This window comes from Amblyraja radiata, chromosome 14 (genome assembly GCF_010909765.2).
Source record: "Amblyraja radiata isolate CabotCenter1 chromosome 14, sAmbRad1.1.pri, whole genome shotgun sequence".
NCBI classification, from domain to species: domain Eukaryota; kingdom Metazoa; phylum Chordata; class Chondrichthyes; order Rajiformes; family Rajidae; genus Amblyraja; species Amblyraja radiata.
The window spans coordinates 29,534,606-29,556,549 of NC_045969.1; the positions used below are offsets into that span (position 1 = coordinate 29,534,606).

The 21,944-nt window shown below is 43.1% G+C and overlaps 1 protein-coding gene across 1 annotated transcript in view; it reads left to right on the top strand.

The window, feature by feature from the left end:
* Window positions 1–19,624, top strand: part of phex (phosphate regulating endopeptidase homolog X-linked) — a 65,936-nt gene extending 46,312 nt beyond the window's left edge. Inside the window, exons 14-22 of the mRNA XM_033032956.1 lie at window positions 2,226–2,329; window positions 3,048–3,106; window positions 4,879–4,933; window positions 6,504–6,571; window positions 9,988–10,118; window positions 13,080–13,145; window positions 17,390–17,494; window positions 18,207–18,283; window positions 19,431–19,624. Of these exons, the coding sequence (XP_032888847.1) occupies window positions 2,226–2,329; window positions 3,048–3,106; window positions 4,879–4,933; window positions 6,504–6,571; window positions 9,988–10,118; window positions 13,080–13,145; window positions 17,390–17,494; window positions 18,207–18,283; window positions 19,431–19,533 (768 nt within the window). The 3' untranslated portion in view covers window positions 19,534–19,624. The remainder of the gene's footprint in view (window positions 1–2,225; window positions 2,330–3,047; window positions 3,107–4,878; window positions 4,934–6,503; window positions 6,572–9,987; window positions 10,119–13,079; window positions 13,146–17,389; window positions 17,495–18,206; window positions 18,284–19,430) is intronic.
* Window positions 19,625–21,944: the final 2,320 nt, after the last annotated feature.

The following is a 21,944-nucleotide window of genomic DNA, read 5'->3' on the forward strand; positions in this document are numbered from 1 at the left end:
CGTTGTCTATCAAAACATGTAACGTTTCCTCTAATTTGTTTGGCTTTGGCCAAGTTTATCTCCCATGCCCTCTATGACATGACATACTGGAACAATTCAGTGTGATCACTTGTGATTGCGATGAAAGCCTAGATTTCCAAAACTAGCGTGAACCATTTAAAAAATGTTTGATTAGCCATTCCAGCAGGTCATCAGGAATCAGTTCCTACAAGTTTCTCCAACTCCTCCCGCACACACCTTTTTTTTTCAACCACACTCCACCAGCCCCCTGTTTTCCAGTTTCTTTTTTGCTCCCCTACCTTTCCCATGTGACAATCACCCACACTCACTGAGCCCCTTCCCCCACTGTTCCCTTCAGCCTACTCTTATCGCCATGCTTCGCCTTCCTTTCTTATCAAATTCCTCCGTCTACAGCCCTTTGTTGCCTCTGCTCATCACCTCAGTTCTCTGTCAGATTTCCCACCCTATCCTCCCCCACCTGACACCATCTGCAATTAACCCTCTTAACCTGGATCCATTATCACTTGTTTTCACATTATCACTTGCTATCTCTTCCTCCACCGCTTTCCCACACCTCTTTATACTGGCCATCTTTACATTTCCAATCCAGATTAAAGGACTCATCCTAAACGTCCTCTGACATTTCCCTCCGTAGATGCTGCCTGACCCACTGAATTCCTCCAGCAGATTATTTGTTGCTGCAGACTCCTGCATCTGCAGTCTCTTTTGTCTCGGTCCATGTTCACCTTAAACTGGTGGTTTCTACAATTTATTTTATCAGTTTTTCTGTGATACTGAATTTTAGACAGGGAGTTTGGGTTTTATATGTTAATTACTACTGTACATTATGAATCCACATCAATTCAGGTTAATGCTTATCAACATTTTGTGTTAATAGTTGATTGCGCAATTGCTTAGCAGGTTAGAAGATCACTTATAGACCAGAATGACTGGATAGTGGGTAAGGTGAATTTTTGGTAATTTCACATATTTTGGAGTAGAGAAGATTAACATTATTCTTTGTTTTACTTTTAAAAATCTGTTTGGCATAACATGGGAAAAATATATTTAATATAATATTTCTAAGCTGGACCAAACATTGGTTAGGCTGCACATGGATTAGTGTGTGTTGTTCTAGTCACCACGCTATAGGAAGGACGTGATTAAGATAGCAAGGGCACAGAATAGGTTTCCAAGGATGTTGTCCAGATTAGAGGGCTTGAGCTTTCAGAGAAAGCTGGATTGGCTGGGACTGTTCTCGTGGAGCGAAGGTTGAGAAGTGATGTGCTGGAGGTACATAACATAATTAAAGGCACAAATACGGTTGACAACCAGAGACTGTTCCCCATGGTAAAGGATTCTAAAATTAGACTGGTTTAGGTTTAAGATGAGAGGGAGATCTTTAATGGGCATCTGAGGGGTAAATCATTCACAAGAGTAGTTGGTATTTGCAATGAGTTGGCAGAGGAGGTGATGGAGGCAGGAACGAACAACATTTAAGAGGCATCGGATGAGCAGGATATAGAGGGATATGGATTTAATGGGATTAGGATGAAGAGGCATGGTGGTCCGCATAGAAACAATAGGCAGAAGAGCCTGTTTTGATGTTGTTCAATTATCAATCCATTTAGTGTCATAGAGTCTTACAGTGTGGAAACAGGCCCTTCGGCCCAACTTGCCAACACTGGCCCATCTACACTAGTCCCATCTGCCTGCATTTGGCCCATATCCCTATAGACATGTCCTGTCCATGTACCTGTCTAAATGTTTCTTAAATGTTGTGATAGTACTTGCCGCAACTACGTCTCCTGGCAGCTCGTTCCACACACCTACCATCTTTTACATGAAAACGTTACCCCTCAGATTCTTATTAAATCCTCCACCCCTCACCTTAAGGCTATGTCCTGTGGTTCTCAATTCCCTTACTGTGAGCAAGAGATTCTGTGCAACTACCCAGGTGCACAGTTTTCAGTTCACAAAGTTGCACAGAATTTTGTGCACTCTCATGATTTGTTGCATGTTTGGTTGTACTTTGTGGACTGTAAACTGCAAAGATTTGGAAATAGAGACTAGTCTGAAAAACTCTCCTTTTGCTGGCATTGACGCAATGGGCCGAATAGGCCGAATATCCTCTTCCCGTGCTGCAGACTGTTACAAGTATTTGAATCTTGCCTTGCCCGGTTTATTATTTAGAGCACTCACCTGGTTTGTCTCTGCCTTCACAGCTGACTGTTTTGGCCACAGACTACTTTGGGAACGTGCTGAGGTCACTGAACTATATCGCCCAGCATGATTTTGCAAGCCTACGGTACCCCGTTTCAAAGACAGCGTGAGTGTGTGAACCTTTACTTCTGCCGCCAGCACACGCAAGCTGTTGAACATTCCAGCATGGATCCCGCTACCCACGTGACCTGGTTTGAGTGCTGGCGTTGTGTCTTCCTTACTCTCGGTGGTGGGAGGAACATGCATTGAAGGAGGCTCTCACTAATCTGTGGCATCTCTTCAATATGCGTAAAATTGTCCCAGCTATAGGAGATAAATACAAACTCCTTTATAATGCTGTTTAAATGCCCAGTGCTCCTGAGGCAGGCAGTGAACCCGACTGAGGCTGTGAGACATCTGATGGTTGGATATTCCAGATAAAATGCTCCTGGTAGTTTTATTGTTTTAGAATAAACAAATATAATATAACCGCCCTCACATCTGATGCTCAAATACCCTAATTGGCTCATAGAATCAAAGAACCATACAGCATGACCATGCCAACCATGATACCTAACTGATCGCAATTGCCCAGATTAGGCCCATATTCCTGTGACTTTCCCATACAATGCTTGCCTGAATATTTTTTAAATACTGTCAATGTATCTGCATCCACAACCTCCTCTGGCAGCCTGTGCCAGATAATCATCGCCCTCTATGAACAACCTACCTCTTGGATCTTCTTTGAATTTGAAGTGTTAGCCCAATAGCTTCCTAAGATAGGCAGAAGCATCCTTTAAAGTGTCCAGACTTGTCAAAAGCTATGTGTCCTTTTTGTTTTACAGATGGTTCACCAATCCTACCACAGTAAACGCCTTCTATGCACCAACAGTCAATCAGATCCGTGCGTATTTGGACTTTCTAGTTACTTAAGGCCACGATTTCCTTTGGCGCTGCTGAGTGACATTATTTGTATGTGGTGCAAAGTGTTGTGTGAAAACAATGGTGCTGGATGGCAGCCCTCCCCCTTTTTCGCCACCTGCTGTCGCTGAGGTTCATGACTTGCCCTGTTGGATTCAGGAGCACGAGTGGAGGCTGAGAGTTTGCAATTCCTTGGAAATCCCGGAGAAGAGCCAACCGACCACCCCTGTCCGCAGAACCAGGGTCCAAGAGCAAAATGCTGCAGGGCATCCAAAATAAAACAGACAGTGAATGCCAGGAATACTCAGCAGATTGGGGAACACCTGCAGAGAGAGGAACAGAGTGTAGTTCAGGTCGATGGCATCTCACCAGAGTTGGGAGAAACTTGAGAACCACAAGTTTAAATGTAACTAGTGGGGCGGGAAAGAGAGAAGATGAGGGACAGTCTGTGGAAAGCTCGAGATTGATTGACAAAAGGGTGAAATGGTGCAAGGTGGCAAAAGCACTGAGGAGGTGAAATAACAATTGTTGAAGTAAACAAAGCCATGGGAAAGGAAGGGTGGGAGTTTGAGTTAACATGATGGGGTGTTTGTCCTGTCAGAGCACTGAGCTTGATGTTTAGCATGATGTGCCAAGGTGAAAGATAAGGAGCTGTTCCTCAAGCTTGCCTTAAAAAGATATTAGAAGCCAAAGATGGAGAGGTCAAAATGGGAACAGTATGGAGAATTAAAACAGCAGCAACTGGAGGCTGGTGGATCGAACAGAGGCAACCTGGACACCAAATCCCTAGTGTAGAGGAGGCCATGGTATAGCCCTGCCTTCAATGTGCTTGCCTGGAGTCATTGCTGCTTCTCCTGGGAAGAGTGTTGAAACCATGTAAAAAGGGGCAAGAGGGCCAATGTTTGCATCTTGTGTAGTTGCATGGGAAGCTGGGAGGAAAACGAGGGGTGGACTGAGAACTTGCAGAGCGAACTGCCCTTCAGAATGGTGAAAGGGGAGGGAAAGGTGCGGCTGATGAATTTGTCCCATTTGAAGGGAGAGATGGTGGTGGGGGGGGGGGGGGGTAGGGATTAGAAATGGTTGAGGCAAAACTACAGAAGAGGTAGGCGGGAGATTTATTGGAAGCTTCCAATAACCAATTGTACAGAGTTTTCAAGAGAGAGTTAGATTTAGCTCTTAGGGTTTAGGGAATCAAGGGATTATGGGGAAAAAGCCAGAATGGGGTACAGATTATGGATGATCAGCCAAGATCATATTGAATTGCAGTGTTGACTCGAAGGGCCGAATGGCCTACTCATGCACCTATTTCCTATGTTTCTATGTTTCTACCATATCAAGACAGATGTGGCAATGTTGGGGAAACTGGGAGAATGGAAATGGAGTACTTGCAGGAAGCAGAGTGGTAGTTGAGGTCAAGGAGTGAAGGTCGGCGTGAATACCAAGGGCTCATTATGGATATTAGCAGCTTATGGAAAACTGAGAAACAGAGAATGAGGTGTGAAGAGTCAGACCATGAACGCAAGGTGGAAGTAGAGAATTTCTAGTTTGGGTCCAGAGGAGGGAGACACTGAAGCAAAATGTATCAGCGAAAGGAGCCGACCCAAGTGGGAGTGAAGTAGAGAATCTTCAGCATGACCCAGACAGGGTCATTTCCATTTGGACAAAGTGGGCAATCCACCCTTGAAGTCAATAGGAAAGGACAATGGGCAATGCACTCTCTTCACTGAATCCATCATGTTTCTTTTCCATTTGCAGAATTTCCTGCAGGAGAGCTTCAAAAGCCGTTTTTTTGGGGAGAGAAATATCCTTTGTAAGTAATGTCCATCACTATGTTCGCTGAGGCCCTCAACTTGCCTCAAACCTAACACCACCCACTGCCATCATTCAGTGCTTATTTGCCCCAGCCCTGGAGTGATCGATCACTGTCTGGTCTATATTTTAGCAAAATCTATTTCTATTCTACCCTCCTGACGGTTCACCAGTTCTCACATCTTTATGCCATTCAGATTTGGAAATGGCAGTGTGAACGCCTAGATCCAAAGAATTCACATATATTAAGAAAATCAATGGTCTGACCTCTGGAGACCTCTGCTGCAATGCTCCCTCTTGTCCAAGGAACAACCTTTAACTACTGCTCTGTCAATGTTCCTATTATTTCATGGCCTTCAATGCTGATGCTAACCCTATTAAGTTACACTTCATCAAATGCCCTTTGCAAGTCAATATATAACACATCCAACCCATAGAGCCCTAGAGTCGCATAGCACACAGAAATGGGCCCTTCGGCCCGCCATGTCCATGCCAACCTTTTTTGCCCACTTGTACTAATTTAATTTGGGGTATTCGGACTGTATTTTTCTATACTGTTGGTCGTAATGCCTCTTGGGTAGTAATTATTTCTCATTCCACCATCTCCTCTCACAGTTCAATCCCTTTCCTATAGTGTGATGACCACAACTGCATTTAATACTCCAGGTCTAACCAGTGTCTTGCAAAGTCCAGATATCAGCCATTCTCTGTGTGTAAAGAACTTACTTCTTGGATCCCCTCTAAAACTGTCCAAGCTCACCTTAAACCTACTGTATGTCCTCTTGTTTTTGATAACCCTATCATGGTTCAATAATTGTGACAAGCTACCTTATTGATTCCTTTCATAACCTTATATACTTCCATCAGGTCATCCATCAGCTTTCTTCACTCCAGGGAAAACAAGGCCAACCTATCCAATCTTTCCTCATAATTAAAATGATCCAATCCAGTCAACAGCCTGGTTAATCTCCTCTGCACTCTCTCCAGTGCAACCCCATTCTGATAGTGTGATGACCACACCGCATATAATACTCCAGGTCTAACCAGTGTCTTGCAAAGTTGCATGCATGCCATTTGCCTTCTTCATCATCCTATCAACCCGTGTTGTCACTTTTAGGGAACTATGGACAAACCCGTACATCCCTCTGTTCATTAACCACATTGACCTGGTTACTCTGATAAAGTCAACCTGGTTCATTAGACCTGATTTGCATTGTTTTGTTTGTTTTGGGCCTCTTGGTTAAGGTCATAGCTTCCATGACATCATGGGCAGATATGGTGAATTTCTGTAGGCAGCTGAATCTGGAAAAGATACTTCATGTTTACTCTTGATTTAGGGAACCAAAACTTTAGAATTGTGGAGAAGATGTACAGAAGTTGCTGCCATCTGCACTTATGTAACACAGTGAAGACCCACGTCCATTGTGCTTCTAAATAGACAGTGTCCACAATGTGATTCAGGAACCAGATGGAATTCAGGGACTGGGATTATCTTGGCACATGAAGAAGTCCAATGCTGTGGAGAGGAATATCTCTGATGATTTCACACAGTGGACTGCTTGTGATTCCAGGTCCATCAGCTACGGTGCAATTGGCGTCATTGTTGGACACGAGTTCTCGCACGCCTTTGATGACAGTGGTAAGTGTCAGCGGCTTGAAACTACTTTACCAAAAGCTGTGAGACGCAACTGCTGGATTGGAATAAACAAAACTCTTCTTTTCTGCTCAATTGACAGACCGCCTCTGCCTTCCTACAGTCTGAGGCTCGCTTGCAAACATCTTTATCATGCCCTGCATTGAAGTCTACCCTATCTATGCCCCTCATGATTTTATATACCTCGAGAATCTAATTAATTTAATGTGATAGTTACAGCAGACTCAACATTTGCCTGTCCAAAGGGAGTTTCAAAGAATAAAAACATATAACAGCACAGGAACAGGGCTATCTGCCTACAATATCTATACCGAACAGAATGTTAAGACTAACTCTTAAGTTACTAACTCTCGCACAAAGGCAAATTCCTTGTATGTTGGCAAATTAAATTTATTCAATTCAATTCAATAGTCTACATTCAAAAAGTCTCTTAAATGCCACTATTGCTTCTGCCTCCACCACCATCTCTGCCAACATCTTCCCACATAATTTTATATGCTTCTATCAGATCTCCCCTCAATCTCTGACATTTCAGAAAAACAGCCTACATCTGTCCAATCTCCCTATATCTAATACCCTCTAATCCAGGCATCATTATGGAAAAGTTCCTCTGCAGCATTTCCAAAGCATGCACATCCTTCCTGTAATGGAGCAACCAGAACTGCACGCAATACTCCAAATGCAGCCTAAGTCCTATAGAGCTGCATCATGATGTCCTAACTCTTATATCCAATGCCACTATCAATGGCAGCAGCATCCCATACAACTTCTTAACCACCCCATCTATCTGTGTGAACTTGCCTTCAGTGAACTATCAACTTGGACTCCGAACCCTTTACACATCAATGCTGTTCAGGGTCTTGCCGTGAACCGTATACTCTCTCCTTACATTCAACCTCCCAAAGTGCATCACCGCACACTTGCTTAGGTTAAACTCCATCTGCCATTTCTTCGCCCCCTTTTGCAGCTGGTCTATATCCTGCTGTATCTTTTGACAGCCTTCCTCACTCTCTGCAACTCCTCCAATTTTGGTGTTGTCAACAAATCTACTCACCAACCCATCTGCATTTGCATCTCAGTAATTTATATATATATCACAAACAGAAGAGGTCCCACAGACAACCAGCCAGAATATCTACGTTCCACCACAACCTCTGTCTTCTATGCGAGTTATGGATTAAAATCCACCTGCCATTTCTCCACCTGTTTCTGTAGTTGATCTATATTCCAGTATATATTTTGACAGCCTTCTTCACAGTCCATTACTCCAGCAAACTTGGTGTCATCAGCGATCTTATTAACCAACCCTTTGTTAAAGTTGATTAACGTAGGGTTGTTTTTGTGGGGAAAGGAACATTCGGAAAGTGGAATTCTTTTAAAGTGATGACAAGAGTTCAGGGCATGCACGTTCCTGTTGGAGTGAAGGGCAAGGTAGGTGAGAATACGGAAGTTTGGATGGCGAGATCCATTGAGAGAATTTGAGGCTCTGGTCAAAAATAAGAAAGAGGCTTGGAAAGAGGTACAAGGAGCTGGGATCAAGTGTGTCCCTGGAGGAAGTTTGGGAACTGAGGCGCATACTTATGAAGGAAATATGGAGATCAAAAATGGGGCTGGAGATAGCTCTGGCAGATAATATTAAGGAATATCCTAAATGATTTTATGTACATTAAGGTATAGAGGATAACTGGAGAGAGAATGGGACCACTAAGATCATCTCTATGTGGAGCCACAGGAGATGGACAGGTCCTCAATGAGTATTTCTCCTCTGTTTTTACCGTGGAGAAAGACATGAAGATTGGGGAACTTGGGACAGTTAATGGAGATGTCTTGAGGACAATCCATACTACAGTTGTGGAGGTGCTGGATACCCTAAGGTGTATGAAGGTGGATTGATTTCCCAGGCCTGATCAGATATATCTGAGGTCACTGTGGGAAACTAGAGATGAAATTGCTGATGCCCTGGCTGAGATTTATGAATGATCATTAGTGAGGTGCCAGTAATGCTAATTGGAGGGTGGCTAATGATATTTTTCAGGAGGGTTGCAAGGAAAAGTCTAGGTTAGTGAGCCTAACATCTGTGGTCGGCTAGTTACTGGAAAGGATTCTGAGGGATAGGATATATATGCATTTGGATAGACAAGGGTTGATTAGTCAGTATGGTTTTGTATGTGGGAGATTGTCGATTGTCTATTGTCTATTGGGTCATATGCATCTGAAAGGTTTTTTTAGGAAAAGGTTGATGAGGGCAAAGCTGTAGATGTCTATATGGACTTCAGCAGGGCTTTTGACAAGGTCCGCACAGTAGAGTCAGAATGATTCACATGAGATGTGAGTAACAATCAAACTGTAGCAATCAAAATTCGCAATAATCAAGCAATACTTGTCTGATGAGGGAAGCAGTGAATCGAGAGACTGCTCTGCAGATTCAAAGTATGCAGTACTTTTATATCATTTTTGACAGCATAACGGCAAGGTTAGTCACGTATATGTACACGGGGTTGTGATCCAGCATTCTGTAATTTTATACTGAGAAACAGGCTTCTTTAACTATGTTGGATGATTAGAGTGTCTTCAGTTTGGTTTATTGTCATGTGTACCGAGGTACAGTGAAAAGCTTTCATCTAGTTGTAACCTTGAGTTCACAAGCACTTGTTTTGTGTTCAGCAGACTTGTTTTTGACTCTATGGGTCACCTGTACCAGGCATGTTTAGCCTTGCTCTAGAATGCACATTCACTGGCGTAAAGTTCGATTCCCACTGAATGAAGTGCTGCTCATATTAAAAGACAAAATGGAAGAACAGCTCAGTTCTTCCCACAATTTCTCCCTCTTACTCCTTCTCAACCCTTCCTGATCTTAAATCCCTCTGTTGCATGAATCATCCCTGTTCTAAGTACAACACCTCTGGCTTCTTCAATCTAGCAACTTAACTAAAGTCACTCCCTCTCCCATCCTAAGAACTATCTCAGTCAAGTTGCTCTGCACCCCTTCCAAAGTCTTCCCATCTTCCTTAAAGTGCGACTTCCAGAAATGAACACACACGCCACCTGTGGGTGAACCATAATTTTGGTGCATAATGCCCACCATCACATTTTTGCTCCGGTTCTCTGTGTTTCTGCATATAAAACTCAGAAACCTGGATGCCTTTTTAGTCACTTGCAACAAACTATGTACATGTATCTCCCCAGTCTCACTGCTCTCGTATCCTATTCTAATAATCGCTGCCAAAATGCTGCACTTTATATTTCTCAGCAGTAAACTTCATCTGCCACTTCTCTGCCCATTCCCCCAGCCTATCTCCATCACCGTGATGTTGATTTCTAATCTTCTCACATTTCACCTCTCCTCTGTTGGTGATTGTAAGCACGTCTCAAGGATTTTAATTAATTTGTTTAATTCACAGGCCGCGAATATGATAAAAATGGGAACTTGCACCAGTGGTGGAGCAATGCCTCTATTTCAAAGTTTAAGGCCGAGGCTGAATGTGTGGTGAAGCAATACAGCGACTACTACTGGCCACCGGCGGGACTGATGGTGGGTTTCCAACCAAGTCCGTCCTGGGTGCTGATACTGCCGCTCTCTCAATCAAGAGTTTATGTTGCCAGGACCACTCGACATAATTCTCCACCCTCCATCCCATCCGATATTGTGTGCAGTTTTGGTCCCTTAATTTGAGGAAGGACGTTCTTGCTATTGAGGGAGTGCAGCGTAGGTTTACACGGTTAATTCCCGGGATGGCGGGACTGTCATATGCTGAGAGAATGGAGAAGCTGGGCTTGAACACTGGAGTATAGAAGGATGAGAGGGTATCTTATTAAAACATATAAGATTGTTAAGGGTTTGGACACGCTAGAGGCAGGAAACATGTTCCCGATGTTGGGGGAGTCCAGAACCAGGGGCCACAGTTTAAGAATAAGGGGTATGCCATTTAGAACGGAGATGAGAAAACACTTTTTCACACAGAGAGTGGTGAGTCTGTGCCTCAGAGGGCGGTGGAGGCCGGTTCTCTGGAAACTTTCAAGAGAGAGCTAGATAGAGCTCTTGAAGATAGCAGAGACAGGGGATATGGGGAGAAGGCAGGAACGGGGTACTGATTAGGGATGATCAGCCATGATCACATTGAATGGCGGTGCTGGCCCGAAGGGCCGAATGGCCTACTCCTGCACCTATTGTCTATTGTCTATTTCCCCCATCCACACATCCTCCATCACCTCAACCCCACCCGCAATCCTCCATCACTTCATTCCCCGCCCTTGCATCCTTCATCAGCCCATTCCCCACCCCCCATCTCTCCACCCTCCCAGTTTCCATCAGCCCATTCCCCACCCACAACTTTGCATTACCTCCCCTCATTCACCACCCTCTCACCCTACAACCACCTCATTCCCTCACCCCCACCCTCCATCACCTCATGTCCGCAGGCCTCACACTCTCCATCTGCCTCATTCTCCTGCCCTCCGTATACCAACTAAAACATTCAACCTGGGGAGCTGGCTGCCTCAAAACCTGCCTCAAAACCAGTAACGTCAGATTGGTAGGGTGATGAAGAATCACGGCGGCAGGCTTCAGGAAGCTCAGGATCAACTCCCATGGACTTAGGCGGGTGCTCCGTAAAACTGCCCCCGATCTGCAGTGATGCTTCCAATGTAGAAGAGACCACACTGTGAACACAGAATGCCTTGCGTTAGATTGGAAGAATGGAGTTGCTAGTGAATCACTGCTTCACCTGGAGGATTTGTTTGGGTCCCTGGATGGTGGGTAGGGAAGAGGTGAAAGGATGAGTAGGAATGGTGATGGTGGCCGATTAGGAAAAGGGGAGACGCAACGAGACCTGGGTGTCATGGTACACCAGTCATTGAAAGTTGGCATGCAGGTGCAGCAGGCAGTGAAGAAAGCAAATGGTATGTTAGCATTCATAGCAAAAGGATTTGAGTATAAGAGCAGGGAGGTTCTACTGCAGTTGTACAGGGTCTTGATGAGACCACACCTGGAGTATTGCGTACAGTTTTGGTCTCCTAATCTGAGGAAAGACATTCTTGCCATAGAGGGAGTACAGAGAAGGTTCACCAGACTGATTCCTGGGATGGCAGGACTTTCATATGAAGAAAGACTGGATAGACTCGGCTTGTACACGCTAGAATTTAGAAGATTGAGGGGGGATCTTATAGAAACTTACAAAATTCTTAAGGGGTTGGACAGGCTAGATGCAGGAAGATTATTCCCGATGTTGGGGAAGTCCAGAACTAGGGGTCACAGTTTAAGGATGAGAGGGAAGGCTTTTAGGACCGAGATGAGAAAATCATTTTTTACACAGAGAGTGGTGAATCTGTGGAATTCTCTGCCACAGAAGGCAGTTGAGGCCAGTTCATTGGCTATATTTAAGAGGGAGTTAGATGTGGCCCTTGTGGCTAAAGGGATCAGGGGGTATGGAGAGAAGGCAGGGATGGGATACTGAGTTGGATGATCAGCCATGATCATATTGAATGGCGGTGCAGGCTCGAAGGGCCAAATGGCCTACTCCTGCACCTGTTTTCTATGTTTCTATGTTTCTATGATGAGGTGTTGTGGTTGAATGGAGGTGGCTGGTGGGGACAGCAAAGTGGACCAGTTCATTTGCATACGCTGGAAGCTGGGGGCCATGAGAAGATGTGCCACAGAGGGTTTTGTGGTCCGTTGGATGTGGAGGCTGGTGGGTTAGAAACTGACAACAAGGGGACCTATCCTGACTCCTGATGGGTGTAGAGGGGATGATGGAAAAGTGTGGCCATGGATAAGAGGTGCCTGAGAGTGTCTGTCAACTGCGTTGGAGGGAAACTGTGATTTAAGGAGAAATAAAACATTGATATGAAAAGTGTAGTCATCCAAACAGACAGGATGGAGCAGCAGGAATTGTGGGAATGGACTGGGGTTGCTACGGGAAGCAAGGTGGCAGGAGCTGTTGGTGAGGCAGCAAAGGGGGTCTGTGGGCCTGTGATGGATATTGTCACCCACCTGTCCCTGAGATGGAGATGGTGTCGTTGAGAAAGAGAAGGGGAGTGTCCAAGAGCGGGGCGTGCACTGGCAGCAAAGGTGTGCCACTTCCCACTCTGTCCAAGAGGAGGGAGCACCCACAATCATCCATCTGTCAGAGAAAGAGGAAGGGATTCCTGATGCTTGGAAATAAGGAATGTTCCAAGCACCCCATCGGGAGAGAGGTTTAGCTCAGACCCCAACAGGTGGCCACAGCTGTACCTTTAATGTGGAGAGAGAGAGTGGACAAGGTAAGGTTGAATGCAGTCGGCTGAAGGAGGGTGGTGGTGGAGGGGGACTGGGTGGAACTCTGGGCATGGAAGACTGCGCTATTTTCGTCTCCTTTCCACGACTGTGTCAATTACTCCCTTACAATGCTCCTGAGTAGCACGGTGGGGGTATAATTGCGATCAAAATGCGATAGCGATGTGTGTCATAGTCGTTTGAGTATCTCTAAAGGCTGGACCTTAACCTTGTTCCCTGCAGGTGAAGGGACAGCAAACGCTGGGAGAGAACATTGCAGACAACGCTGGCCTCCGCCAGGCCTTTAGGGTAGGCAACGCTACTGACACTGACCTCATGCCAGTCACTGATCCATCACTTCACCAGGGCAACCAGCATGAGAGTGGGTCTATGCCCACCAATGCTGAAGTAGGCACTGGTTAACATTCTCTCCCACTTAGCAAACCCACTGGTTCTCAATCCATCTTGGGAGATGCTGCCTGACCCGCTGAATTACTCCAGCGTTTTGTGCCTATCTTCGGTAGAAACCACCATTATTAAGGACAATGACTGTTGTAAATATGTGATGGATCAGATTAAATTATTTTTTGAAACTAATGATAATCCTGAAATTTCCCCATCACTATTTTGGGACACATTTAAGGCATTCATGCGTGGCGCAATAATATCCGCACAAGCACATCTCAATAAAGAAAATCGAAAAATAGAACAAAATTTAGAAAATGAGATAAAACGTCTAGATAATGAAAATATAAAACAGCCTTCCAAAGAGTTAAGTAATAAAATTGCATCAGTAAAATATAGATTAAATAAAATATATTCTAATCAAGTTATTAAACTTTTTCAACAAACTAAACAAGTGTATTTTGAATTTGGAGATAAACCTCAAAAATTACTAGCACGACAGCTTAGAAAATTAGAAGATGAGAAGATGATACACGGAATTAGATCTGAGTATGGAAATATACTGATTACTCCAAAAGATATTAATGATAGATTTTTACAATATTATAAAAATCTTTATTTGTCAAAACTAACAGGACAAACAGATAGTATGGAAATATTTTTACAAGAATGTCAAATCAATAGCTTAGATCAGGAAGGTAGAGAATTGTTAAATGCTGAAATAACAGTAAAAGACATTATAGAATCAATTAGTTCGCTAAAGAACGGAAAAGCAGCGGGCCCGGATGGCCTGAGTGCAGAATTTTATAAAAAATTTCAAGATCTGATTTCTCCAAGATTACAAATAATGTATAGATATGCATATGACCAAGGAAAATTACCAGAATCTCTAAATGAATCCACAATTACACTCATCCCTAAAGTAGATAAGGATTTGGAAGATCCTGGATCATATAGAGCGATTGCCCTTTTAAATACAGACCAAAAAATATTAACTAAGGTCTTATCTAGGAGATTAAGTTTAGTGATCTCTAAATTAATACATTATGATCAAACAGGTTTTATTCCAAAACGTTATTCATCCCATAACCTCAGACGCTTGTTTAATATTATATATTCAAAAAGAATACGAGATACGGAACTAGCGGTTATATCATTAGATGCAGAAAAAGCGTTTGATCAGGTGGAATGGATGTATTTATTTAATATAATGGAAAAGTTTCAATTGGGGGATAGATTTTGTAAATGGGTAAGAATTTTATACTCGAATCCTATTGCAAGAATTTTGACTAACCAAATTTTATCAGCCAAATTCAAACTCTCTAGGGGATGCAGACAGGGATGTCCGTTATCACCCTTATTGTTCGCATTGGTGATAGAACCATTGGCGGAAAAAATTAGATCTGAACCTGAAATATATGGCTATAATACTGATACAACAATTAATAAAATTTCTTTATATGCAGATGATGTTTTGATTTATATTACAAAACCGGAAATTAGTATTCCCAACCTGCTAAACATTATAACTAAGTTTGGTGCATTTTCTGGGTATAGGATTAATTGGGATAAAAGCGAGATTATGCCAATAACAGGAATAAATCTAAATACATTACAACAATACCCATTAAAAGTAGTTACAGACAAACTTAAATATTTAGGGATTAACGTAACTAAAACTCATAACTCATTAATAAAATCCAACTATCCTCAACTATTAGATAAACTTAGAAAAAATATTTTATATTGGAAAACACTTCCTATATCCATGATTGGTAGAAAAAGTGCCATAAAGATGGTATTTCTACCACAGTTGTTATATTTGTTTCAGGCTATTCCTTTTTTTCTTCCGAAAACTTTTTTTTTTTAAATTGATAATATTGTTAATAGTTTTATTTGGGATTATAAAAATCACAGAATAAATAAAAAACATCTATGCAAAGCTAAGATAAATGGAGGATTAGCACTTCCAAACTTTTTATATTATTTTTGGGCTGTTCAGATTAAGAATATGAATTACTGGTGGGTAAATATGGATCATGAACCGACATGGTTAAATATAGAAAAGGAAGACTGTCTACCTTTCAATGTAGGTTCGATAATTTTTGCACCAACGGAAGTACAAAAAAAAAATTATAAAGACAACCTAATAATATATAATAATAGACGTATTTGGAAACAAATAGTTAAGACTCTACATTTGGATAATCTCTCATTTAGATTACCAATTATGAATAACCCATTGTTTAAACCTGCTATATTAGATGGGGGGTTTAAACAATGGGATGATTTAGGAATTACAAGGATAGAACACCTTTATAGAAAAGGAAAATTTCTTTTATTCCAGGAGTTACAAGATATTTATGGATTGTCTCCACAACATTTGTTTAGGTATTTACAAATTAGAGATTATATTAAATCCAATACACAAGATTATAAAAATAAAGAAGCAGGACTGTTAGACGAACTGTTTAATTTATATCCAAATACAGAAAAATTAATAGCCTATATATATAACATCATTTTGGATAAGGAGAATCCAATAACGGAAATATATCGTCAAGCATGGGAAAATGAAATGGGATTGGCTATAACAAAAGAAAACTGGGAAGAAAGTCTACAACGAATACACCGGTGTTCATTAAACGCCAGACATATATTGATACAATTTAAAGTATTATATAGGTTACATTATTCGAAAACTAAATTAAATAGTATTTTTCCGAATCTCTCCGCTATTTGTGATAAATGCAAGAAAGCAGAGGCAAATTTAATACATAGTTTCGTTACATGTCCTAAATTGAATTATTACTGGACAGAAATTTTTAAAGTTATTTCTGAAGTCATCAAAGTTAAATTGGACCCTAACCCAAAGCTAATAATATTTGGAATTCCGGATTTACATCTATCACTTACAGTAAATCAAAGAAATTTCTTTGATTACTGTTTGATAATTGGGAAAAAAATCATATTGAAATTTTGGAAGGGAACATTATCCCCCACAACCAAAATGTGGGCAGCAGAGATGATGGAGACGTTACATCTGGAAAGAATTAGATTTGTCCTATTGGACAAGTATAATTCTTTTGAACAGATATGGTCTCCATATATACAGTATTTAGAGAAGTAGCTGTTCTTGGCAACACAGCTCGGCGTGCACCCTGCGGGATTTGGTGAGAACAATTCATTTTTATATTGGAATTAACAGATATGTCTTTATTGATACTATCACTTGCAGTAGTTTTTTTTTTTTTCGTTTCTCTTTTCTTTCTTATATATAATCAAATTATTATTTAATTACTCTCTTAATGATTTATAACTGTTTTATTCTTTTTCTATCATTATTTCTAAAAAAAATAGTAGATAAGTATTATTAGTGTTTTACTTAATGCAAATTGAATTAATTTGATATAAAGTTGTTTGAAGCATTGTAATTGATTACCTTTAATAAAAAAATATAATACAGAAACCACCATTTGCAGTTCCTTCCTACACATCTCAACACTGCTCTCTTTCCTGCTCCCCTTTTCTTTTTCCAATCAATTGGAAGCTTGATCATGAATCCCATGGGAATGTGCTTTCACCCAAACCCTCAACCAGCTGAACACAACGGTCAGTGTCAGAACCTGTTTGAAAACTCTCCATGAAGCACTTTGTGGCATTCTGCTTGTTATGGGTCTTCAGGAGAACGGTTGGTTCAATGGTTCAGGAGGGGCTGATTCTTGCACGATTCTGTGGGTATTTCAGTCGGTGGGCATGAATCCTGTAACTGGCAGTGTACCTCGCGTCGGTCAACCAACTGAGCTTCCACACCCTCCCGCACAACCTCGCGGAGGTTCACATCTGATAGAAGGAGTCTTCTGACCAGGCAAGCTCACCATGGTAACCCCCACCTCAACCCCCCTAACACACACACACTTCTCCCCTGCATGTAAACTTCACCCTTGAGTGTCAACCCCCCCCCCCCAACCACCATCCAGCCGGTGCCCCATTACCAAACCATGCAGAGGGACTTGGATGAACGCACCTTTCCAATTCTAAAATTATACATGGCAATAACATTGAGAAATAGTGATGGGGGAAGGATTGGAAGGAGCAAGGAAGCAGAGCCCCATCCTGTTATTAATGACTGGAATTCTGCCCTCCAGGCCTATCGGAAATGGATAAGGGAGAAGAGAGGAAACAAGGAAGAGGCACTCTTGCCTGGCCTCAAACTGAACCATAATCAACTATTCTTTCTAAGTTATGCTCACGTGAGTAGTGCCTTGCATGAAGACAAATGATCAGGAGCCGGGTAGCCAGCTGACCTGCCTCAGGCCTAAACTCCTCCTCTGTCTCAGCTCCATCAGATGCTCAATCCTCTCTGATCATTCAAGGGTTTATCAATCGCCACTTTAAAAACATAAGTTTGGTCTCCACATGTCAATGGGGCTAATAATCTGTGTTTCACCACCAATCTCAGGCACCAAAAGGTGCCTGAGATTGGTGGTGAATCTCAAATTATCAAAAAAGTCAATGCCTGTGATTCTGCCCTCTGCAGAATTCTCGGAAAACCAGCAGCTTGTAACCCAACATCACACTGTCCACATCTTACTGCTTGGTCAGGTTCATAATTGACTGCTCTGTTGTAAATCCCGGTGTCGATACACTAACTACAGCTGCAAACTTCCAACTGTGCTTCTTGAATGCAGCCCAGATGACACCAGGCACACTGTATGTGGAGACCCCCCCTGTGAAAGGGCAAGATTGCAGTAAAATGCTTCATTCATCAGAGTGAACACCGCACTGTTGAGTCCTGAGGTCCACTGTCCAATAATGTTGTGTGGAGCATGTTGTTACTGGTAACTTTGGACTACTCTCAGTTTCTTCCCGCAGTTTAGCAACTAACCAGAACATACTCCTGCTTTGGCTCCATACTGGTCTGTGTCGGTAACACCACGCCTGTCTGATCTTTTCCCTTTCCAGGTCAGATGCAGTGTACACCGCCCAGCATCAGCTAGGAATAACATTCTGACTGGGTATCACAGTCCTTCTGAATTCAGGTGAGGTTCAGAGTGACTATTGTTAAATATATTATTCTTGTGCAAGTCAATAAGTTTACGAAAGCGAGATGAGGGAATGCTGTGTGCTCTGTTTCACAGAGACATGGTTCACACCCAGCTCCCCAGCTTCAGTCCCCCAGCCCGAGGGTTTTTCCAATGACCAAACAGAGGAATCAGAGAATGGGAGAGGTGGAGGCATCTGCCTCCTGGTGAACTCTTTATAGTGCTTAGACGTAGCAGTATTGTCCAACTCCTGCTCTCCATACTTAGAACATTGTACAGTGATGTGCTATCCCTTCTACCTCCCATGGGAATTCTCCTCCATTGTGACCACGGTCAACATCCCACTCCAGGTGGAGCTGCATACCGTGGTTAACAAACCCCAGACAGTGTGTTTTACCGATGCCTTTCCCTTCATAGCTAAGGATTTCAACAAGGCCAGTCTTGAAGTCACTTCCAAACTACCATCAGCATGTGTGCTTCAGCACCAGAGGATCAAACACCCTCAACCACTGCTATTCCACCATCAAAGATGCCCTTCGCTCCATCCCCAGCCCTCATTTTGGGAAAGCAGACCACCTGGCTGTCCTTTCTTCCTGAGTACAGGCAGCCACTGTATAGCACAGCTACAATGGTGACTGCACAGAGCAGGTCAGTGGAAGTAGAGAAACGACTCCGTGATTACTTGGAGTTGGTGGACTAGGCAATGTTCAGGGATTCGGCAGTGGACCCGAACAAATGCGCCACAGTTGTTACCAACTTCATAATAAAATATGCAGAGGAGTGTGCTTCACCAAAACCATCTGAGTATTTCCGAAGCAGAAGCCTTGGATGAACCAGGAGGTCTGCAATATATTGAATACCAAATCTCAGGCACTCAAGTCTGGTGACACAAATTCATACAGGTAGTCCAAGGGTGAGTGGGGGTTGAGTGGGTGGGGTAAGAGAAAAGTGAGGGGGATTTGAAATTTCCATAAAAATTGGAAAACTGTTGTTAGCACCCAGTTGCTATGTGTTACATGGGGTGTGATGATGGTGTTTAAATTCATATCATTATTTTTGGTTGAGTTCCAGTGAATTGTTGTGTGCAACTTTATACCTGTTTAGACTTGTGCTTGGGCGGTGAACACGTATTTTTACTTTGCAGGGTCATTGGGTCAATGAGCAACTTTGAAGAGTTCAGCAAGGCTTACAACTGTCCAAGGATGGCACCAATGAACCAAGCAGCGAACGCCTGCCGAGTTTGGTAGAGGGCGATGTATCATTTGTCTGGCTAACACGTCCAAGCCTGGAATGAGGCTGCATGCGTCCTTGAAAAAAAGACACAAAGTGCTGGAGTAACTCAGCTGGTCAGGTAACATCTTTGGAGAACATGGACAGGTAACATTTCAGGTTGGGTCTCCAGACTGATTGTGGTGGGGAGGGGGGGATGTAAGAAAGCTGGAAGAGGGGAGGGGCAGGATACAATCTGTCAAGTTTTAGGGCATTATAAGTGAGGGGGATGTTTGATTGACAGATGGTTGGACAAAAGGTGTGAGATAAGGAGAGAAGAGGAGTGAATTGTGAAGTCGGAGAAAGAAGTGTGGGTGGAAGGGGAGGGGGGGAAACTAGGTATGAGTCCAGGTGGGGCACTGGGAAAAGGTGGGGGGGGGGGGGGGGAGGAAGGGGAAAGGGAGGGTTGGTTAGTTACTTTAAATTAGAGAATTCAGTGTTCATACCGTTAGATTGTAAGCTACCAAGTGAAATATGAGGTGCTGTTCTTCCAGTTTGTGTGTGGACTCACTCTGGCAATGGAGAAGGCCCAGGACAGAAAGGGTCAGTATGGGAATGGGAAGAGATGTTAAAACAGTTAGTAACCGGGAGGTCCAGTAGGTCCCTGCGGACCAAATGCAAATGTTTGCCGAGTCCATGCTCGATCTTGCCGATGTAAAGGAGGCCACATGCTGGGTTCCCTGGATGGATGTGAGGGAGGGGGTATAAGGACAGCAGATACATCTCCAACAGATTCAGGAGAAAGTACCAGGGGAGGGGGTGGTTTGGGTGGGAAGGGATCTGAACCAAGCAGTTGCGGAGGGGGCGGTGGAATTTGGGGAAGGGGGAAAGGGGTGGGGACGGTAAGCTATGACCGGTGGTGCGATTATGTTGGAGGTGGCAGGAATGTCAGAGAATGATGTGTAGATGCAGAGATTGTGGGGTGAAAAGTTAGGACCGGGGGAATTGTATCATTGATCCATCTTGCGGGGCAGGGTATGAACATTGAATTCTCCAATTTTAGGTAACCACCCCCCACCCCAACCTTCCCTTCACTCTGCTTCCCCTCCCCCCCCCTCCCTGTGCCCCACCTGGAATCGAACCTATTTCTCCCTTCACCCCAACCCTCTCCATCGACAGTATTTTCTTTGGCTTTGCAATTTGCAACTCTTCTATCCTTATGTCACACCTTTTGTCTTTTCATCTCTGGCCTTTGTCCAACTATATGCCTATCAAACACTCCCTTCACCTATATCCACCTATCACTAGACAGGCTTTGTCCTATCCCTCCTCTCTTCCAGCTTTCTTGCCCCTCCCCACCATAATCAGTTTGAAGAAGGGTCCTGACCTGAAAGCACACCGATCCATGATCTCCAGAGATGCTGAATGGCCCACTGAGTTACTCCAGCACTTTGTCTCTTTTTTTGTTAACCAGCATTTGCAGTTCCCTGTTCTACATTTCTCATTCTTTTACTGTTTTGTCTGAAATCACAATGATCAATTATCTCAACGTTCACGCCATCCAAGATGCCAATCTAGACTAATCCAATTTGCCTGTATTTGGCCCATATCCCCATAAATATTTCCAATCCATTCACTTGACTAAGTGCCTTCTAAACATTGTAATTATACCTGCCTCTATCAACCCATCTGGCAGCACATTCCATATATCGAGCACTCCATATGTGAAAATGTTGCCCCTCAAAATTTTCCCTTCTCAACTTAAACCTATGTCCACTAGCGTTAGATTACCCTGGGACCTTTTCCACAGAATGGAAATGTCCAACAGTAGAGTGCAAGGCTCTAAGGTGAGAGGGAGAACATTAAATTGAGCTATACGGGGCCGGTTTTTACACAGCGAGTGGTGGAGGCCTGGAATGAAATGTTTGGGGTGGTGGTGGAGGCAGATGCAATAGTGGCATTGAAGAAGCTTCTGGATAGAAACATGAAAGTGCAAGGAATATGGGGATATGGATCAGCTACTTGGCATCATTTTCAGCATTGTGGGCCTGTTCCTGTGCTGTACTGTTCTATTTTTTATGTACCCTACACTAGGAAAAATACATTGACCATCCACCTTACCTTTCATAATTTTATCAACTTCTACAAGGTCACTCTATTGTTCCATGGAAAACAGTCCCAGCCTATATAGTCTCTCCACATAACTCAAGCCCTCCAATCCAGGTAATATTCCTGTGAATCTTTTCTGCGCCCGTCCTGCTTAATCATATACTTCCTAAAACATTGCCACTAGAACTGCACACAATACTCTACAAGTATGGTCTAACCAGTTGTTGTTTACAACTCCTATCATTTTGGCATCCCAACTTCTATACACATTGCCATGTCCTATGAAGGCAGGCATGCCTTCTTCACCACACTGTCTATCTGTCTCACCACTTTCCAGAAT